At 34.3% G+C, this 6921-nt stretch overlaps 1 protein-coding gene and 1 non-coding gene across 2 annotated transcripts; one reads left to right on the top strand and one right to left on the bottom strand.

Annotated features, from left to right (window-relative positions):
* The first annotated feature begins 639 nt into the window (after positions 1-639).
* On the top strand, positions 640-724 carry TRNAM-CAU (transfer RNA methionine (anticodon CAU)). The gene is given in 2 exon segments: positions 640-677; positions 689-724. It is a non-coding gene; the product is annotated as a tRNA-Met (tRNA).
* Positions 725-1124: 400 nt separating this feature from the next.
* LOC131595994 (filament-like plant protein) lies at positions 1125-4962 on the bottom strand. Its single transcript, XM_058868535.1, has 5 exons — positions 4824-4962; positions 4063-4224; positions 3562-3901; positions 1836-3484; positions 1125-1590 (listed from the first exon to the last, which is right to left on the bottom strand). The coding sequence occupies exons 2-5, from the start codon at positions 4174-4176 to the stop codon at positions 1195-1197; spliced, it is 2499 nt and encodes an 832-aa protein (XP_058724518.1). The 5' UTR covers positions 4177-4224; positions 4824-4962; the 3' UTR covers positions 1125-1194.
* Positions 4963-6921: the final 1959 nt, after the last annotated feature.

Below are 6921 nucleotides of genomic sequence, written 5' to 3'. Positions count from 1 at the left end.
CTCTTGTACCACAATAATTTTTTTAACAATTATGTAGTCAACCTAAAACTAGCATCAATGAACGGTGTTATTTACACGTTTTGTAGCGTGATTTATGAATAGTCAATGATGCTTCAAAAATATTTAAAAATTTCATAAGTTAATCTTTATATATTTTTTATTTGATTAAAAAACTTTTTAAAAAAATTATAAGTGTTTAAAATCATTATAGTGGATATAAAAAAGAAGACCTATTATGTAAAATCATATAAAGTTTTAAAAAAATGAAAGAAAAAAGGTGTAATATAACATATTAGTATAAAAATTAAAAAAAAAATTAGGGAACATATGATTACATTTTTTTTGTAAGAAACATTAGTCCTCAAAAGATAAAACCATACAATGTTTTTTAAAGAAACATGCTAGCCTGAAGGATGAAATTAGACACATTTGTACTTTCTATCAAGTTTTTTTATATCATAAAAATCACTCATTCTATTTACTCATATCTATATTTATTTACCTATAAAATTAGGGAAGCAGCAGTAGATCCGGACCAAATCGAATTTATGAAAAATTATGATCATGAATTTGATTGATAATAACTTTTCCTGGTAAACACACAAAACTAGAATTTTAATATCAGAAAAGTATCAACAAGGGGTGGTGGCGCAGTTGGCTAGCGCGTAGGTCTCATAGCTTCTGAGTAATCCTGAGGTCGAGAGTTCGAGCCTCTCTCACCCCAAAACCATTTTTTCCTTTCCTTATTTTTCTCAGATTTTAAGCATTACGTGCAATTAACAATTTACTTGCTAAAGTAGAAAAGATGAAATAAAAGGAAAAATTATGGGCCACGCTATGCCATGTTACATTTATTAACCATTAATATTAGGATTAAATCAATCACATAGTACACTTGATCAACATTATTATACATAAATAATGGCATTTCTTAAGCACTAATCTTTCAAATTATTTTTCAAAATACATGGTTGCCATGTTGCCATTTTTTACAACATTAATCGTTGAATTTTTAATATATCAATATTGTGTTTAATCTCAGGGTTTATGTTTCAGAGTTCAAATGCAAAAGGTATATAATACTCAAACACAGGACTTTATAAAAAGAAGATATAATTCCAAACTGAGTAAAGCTGTGTCTTTTTCATTGAATATAAAATGAACCTGTCTACAACTTGAGTAAAAGAATAACTACTAGATTTCTAGCCTAATACCACTCTTGGTTCGCGAGAAAAATTTTGCGAAACCATTTCGGCTCCTCTCAGAACTAGCGTGATTTGGCAAGGCTCCCGATGAAGTTGAAGGAGAATATGTAAGTGGCGAGCTTTCCTCGTTTTTGTTTAGGGATAGACCGGAGCTAGCGTCGGGCAACCTAGAAGAAATGGAATCTCTTTTAGGTGAAAACGTGTCATTTGAATGCATCTTCCATGTCTCGCCACCAGCATGAGCAACAAGGGATGGACTTGAAGGAATTCCAGCAGTATCGATAAGGAAATCCTCAAGTGTGGCCAGAGATTTTAGCTGATTCCCTAAAGATGCTATTGTTTTCTGGCACTCGGCGAGCTTTCCGGCCGCGAGTGCTAGGTCCTCCTGTCATGAAAAGATCAAATGCATTGCATGATTTCACTTGTGTTGAAAGTACCTCCAATTTCAAATATAAGAAATAAAAAACTTAACCTAAAGCACGGACACCCCTAACACGACACCGACACAAACACAGGGATAGAGCCTTTTTTTAGCGGTGTAGAGGTGTCGGTGCTACATAGCCTATTAATTTCTATGAAGTATAGTTAGAGGAATGCAATCCTTTTATAGATGTCAAAATGATGACTAACCTGCTTGATTTTCTTTTCTCCATACAAGCTAGATGTTGGCCTGAGTATCTCATCCTCCAATTCATTACACTTCAATGCAAATTCTTCAGACATGGCTTTCTCCTTTTCAACCTCTGCTTCTAATAACTCAACCTTTGCGGATTTGATTTCAAGCTCTTCCACCAATTTCTTACACTTGATTGCAACTTCATCCGACACGGCTCTTTCCTTGACAATCTCTGCTTCTAACAACTCAACCTTTGCACATTTTTCTTCTAGCGCTTCCTCGAGACCCTCATATTTTATTGCAATTTCATGCGAGGTGTTTCTCTCCTTTTCAACCTCAACTTCTAATAAGCCAAGCATTGAAGATTTGCTTTCTAACTCTTTTACCAATGCACGCGACGCGTTCCTCTCCTTTTCAACCTCAACTTCTAATAAGCTGAGCATTGAAGACTTTCTTTCTAACTCTTCTTCCAGATCCTTACACTTCATCGCAATTTCGTGCGACAGAGCCTTTTCATTATCAACCTCGGTTTCTAATGAGTTGACTTTGGACAATAGTGTTCGAGTGTCTGCCTCCATGCTTATTAGGAGATTGTCAACCTTTTGATTTGATTTGTAGGAGTTTTCTAGCTCTATTTGAAGCTCCTCTAGTTTCTGTTCAGCTTCCCTCAACTGAAGTTGAGACTCCTCGATAAACTCTTTACTTTCCATCAAAGCGATCTCTAGTTCAGCTTTATCTCCTTCCACCTTTTCTAACTTCCCTTTTAGTTCATCCATTTGCTGATTCATGTCGTCAAACTCGGCTCTGAGAGCGGTTTCTTTGTCAACGACAACGGACTCCTCGACAAAGCTTTTGTTCTTAGTGTCGGGCAATGCAACAAGTCGTTCCATTTCAAGAAAGTCGTCCATCAGATCTATGTTAACAGAACCGGATGGAGCTGGTCGGCAGCATTTTTCATTCTTGAACTGATCAAGCTCAGCTATTAATGCAGACGCCCATGAGTCGGAAACACTTGGCTCACACCTGTTTAGTTCCGAACCACTCATCTTGTAGATATCACAATCCGCTGCCGTAAGTCGTTCCACACTATCTGATTGACTATCCGTTAGAGATTCAACACAAAATGAGGATGACACAATCGATTTATGATCAGTAATCGACAGTGCTTTAGAAGCCATGCTCTTCAGTCTCCGACATTCAGCCTCAAGCTTAGCTACTTTCTTGATGCTTTCTAAATGTTGCTTACTAGCTGTCTCAGCGGATTGAGTGCTCAAATCTCTCTCGATTGTTCTGATTTTTAGCTCTTCCGATTGAACTAGGATATCATGCCTGAGAGCCATATTCTCTTTCTCGAACCACTCAACTTTTTGACGCATATCACGATCAACAGAAGATTTGGCATTTGATGCGTCTAATTTTTTCTGGAGCTCAACAAGCTTGCCCTCGAGTTTAATTTTGTCCGATTCCAATTCGTGAGTCTTCTCGGCTACGGCATCTTGAATATTCGCTTCGTGCTCTTCTCTTGTTTGTCTTAGCTGCCTAACACACTCCTTAAGTGCTCCATCAAGATGAGTGACTCTATCTTCAAGAGACGAATTCCTCAGAGTGACTGTCTCGAGTTGCTTCTTTAAAACCGCTACTTCATTTTCGGCTTTTTCCCAGCCTATGCAAACAAAATGGCTCAATGCAACAACAAAATAGGTCTAAAGAGAAAAGGAAGGCAAGCAGTATTATGTGTACCTGCTATGGCTTCTTCAGCGACTTTCGCATGCTGCTTAACCAAATCTTCTTTGGCATTGACATTAACAAGAGCAGCAGATAGCTTCTCAGACATATCCCTCGACCCGTCACTTACATCATCTTCTTTTCCATTTGATATATTTTTATTTTCTCCATTTTCATTCATCTCTAATGAACCACCATTTACGACGCATGTAGAAGGTAGATGTGTTGATGCAACTTCATCAGGCAGTTGTTCATTGATAACTGAACAATCATCAACATCATCATCACAGGTCACAGCTTTTGAGGTGACATCAGGTGAATGATTGCTTCCATTTGAAGATTCCTTAGATACTTCCTGCTTTCAAGTTTCGGATTCACAAAAAATACCGATCAGAAATGAAAGATAAAACTTGAATCGCGTGTTTGCCATACAAGAAATAAATCAAATTCAAATTCAAATCTCGCAACTAACACTTTTGAGAAATCCATAAAACACGGATAATCAATCATTCATACCTGTTCATCAGAATACCTCTCAGAATGAGAGGAAACAGATCCCGAACTCTCAGCTTCACCCGAACTCTTCTCGGAAGATTTCCGCTTCCATAACCATCTCTTCTTATCAGTCATTGCGTCTCTATCAACCCAACATTAACATCAAAACAGAAGAGCATTCATCTGCACATATTAGTACCAAAAATGTTCAAATTTCAGTCAAAACAAAACCCAAAGCAAAAAAAAAAAAAAAAACATTATTTTAGAATGCTTCAATACTAAACAAAGAACAAAAACATGAACAAACCCTAGCTAAGTCTTGAACTTGTTACAGAACAAACAGAAACCCAGAAACAAAACACACTTTCTCTTCAACAATCTCAATAATTCATAAATCAAAAAAAAAAAAAAAAACCCAAAAATTTCAAAATTTCTAAAAATTTCAAAGTTGACAACTTTTCTCAACAATCACAACCAACTTTCCTTATAACAATAAAAGAATAAACTTTATAAGTAGTTCAAACAAAAAATCATTAAACCCATTTTTCCTTCAGAAAGTTCAAATTAAAAAAAAAAAAAAAAAAAACGAAATACCTACAAAATTTACTAATCCAATGTATAATAAAACAGTGGGGATGGTCACAGTCAATTTCCGCCATTATTTCAACTTAAATTCATTGAAAATTCCCAAAAAAATAAATAAATAAATAAAAGTATAGTTCTTTAATTAAAGTTTATGAAGTGTTAAGTAAATAAATGAAAAAGAAAAGTAGATGAAATACCTTAGATGAGTGAAGGAAACAATAAATGGAAGCAAAGGAAAATGGTGAGAGATTAGAGAGATTTAAAGAGTGTGTTATTTAATGTGAAAGAAGATGAAACGAATGTATTACTAAATGATAGTAGCAATAAAATAATAATGTGTCAGAAATAGTAACAGTGAATAGGAACTGTATATTAACACCAACAAACAAGAACAAAGGTTTGGGGTTCTTTTTCTTGTTTTATTTACTTGCTGGCTATTAATTTAAATTATTCAAATATAAAAATTAAAAATTAAAAAAAAGGGGCATGTGATTGAAAATGTGTCAGAGTCAAGAGTTGTGAAATTGAAGGGTGTGTTGTGTTAGTGGGAGTGTGTGACCACAAACAAACACTTTTTCAGCTTTTTTAATTTAAATGTTTTATTATTTTTTTGAATTTCAGAAGCTTTTATTCCCGCCCAGAGCTATTCATTATATCCTCCGCTCCATTTTCTCATATTATTACTATTTTAGTTCATATAATTTTTTAATATTTATTTTAAAAATATTTTAATTTAAAAAAATTATTTTTCATTAGTATTTGTTTGAATTTTCACAATGTAGACAATTTACTAGTAGTGTTATGTGATTATGTGTTCAAGTCAAATTATCTTGTCTCAAGATAAAAATATTATGAATTTTAGAAGCTAGAAAAGTGTGCTTCTACATAGATGTCAAAATATTCCCTTGATTTTTAATTTAATGTGTGGTGTGTATATGTCCTTTATTTATTTATTTTAATAAAAATATAATTATTTAACAAACATACATTTTATCATTTAAAATGTTAATAGTCTTTGAATTGAAATCAACTACTAAGTCTTAAGTATGCACAAGAGTTAAATCTCTTTAGAGAAAATTTTGTTGTCTATTATAATTTTTTCATGTCAAGAGATTACATTTTGCAATAAACTCCAATATTCTTTTTGTTAGATTTTCTATTGTCCACATTACGGGCCCAATCACTATCACTATAGGCAAGAATAGAGAAACTATGGAGAGTATTAGAATGAAGAAGAATAAAACCAAAATTTACCATGCCACTTAGGTACCTTTGGACGCGTTTAACAACTGTCCAATGCGTAGTCACGGGAGCGGCCATGAATTGGAAAGCCTTGTTGACACTAAATACAATATCAAGATGTGTCAAGGTGACATACAGCAGGTTCCTAACTATGAACCTGTAGTGATGTGGACCAAAGAACATATTAGGACCAGACTTGCTAAGCTTCAAGTTATTAAACATAGGTGTGAGAGCTTCATTGGCATTAGGTATACGAGCACAAGTCAGGAGATCCTTAATGTACTTTGATTGAGATAACACAATGGATCTTTGGTCATGGTTGTTGAAACAAGTTTGGTTTTACATATTTATTTCTTAAATTTTGATGATAATAAAGTATAGAGAACAATTTTGTATACTAATTGTTTCATTAAGTGTGCAAAATATGAAGGTGAACAAAATGACTCTGACTCCGGACTAAGCTGAGCAAAGCAAACTTTGACTGTGAACAATGCAAGATCTAAACAAAACACGTTTTCCTTAGAAACCAGCAGGATTCATCATTCTCTTTCCTTTAGCTAGGTCCATATCTTGTTTCAGTTTGTGTACCTCGTTGCAGACCACTGCAATCTTGCCTCTGGTCAACATAAATAATTTTAAAACAAGTAAAAACACATCAAAATAACAAGAGAGAGAGAGAGCGCACCTATTGTGCTCTAAGTTAATTCCTATAAAAACAACTAAAAAACAATAAAACATTAATTAAAAAGCAATTAACTACTAAAAACCTAAAAGATTAGAGCATGTATTCGCTCACAAAATGTGTTTTAACAATAAGATAAGTGGCATCAAAGTCTTTTGAATTTGGAACGTTTAGTCCATTGACACTTCTGGATCTCGCTCCCGAACTTCTCCAACATGTTTATCAAATCCCTGGTTGGCTCGGTGGAGGAGCAGAATTGAATCCTAGAGTGAGTAAATCAGCGCTAGTCATGATGTGAACGACTCACACTTGTGGGGAGATTGTTCGATTTCAGGTGTGAAAATGATAAAATCCTACATCAACTAGAAATG

This window comes from Vicia villosa, linkage group LG4, assembly GCF_029867415.1.
Source record: "Vicia villosa cultivar HV-30 ecotype Madison, WI linkage group LG4, Vvil1.0, whole genome shotgun sequence".
NCBI classification, from domain to species: Eukaryota; Viridiplantae; Streptophyta; class Magnoliopsida; order Fabales; family Fabaceae; genus Vicia; species Vicia villosa.
This window is presented reverse-complemented; position numbering and strand designations above follow the sequence as displayed.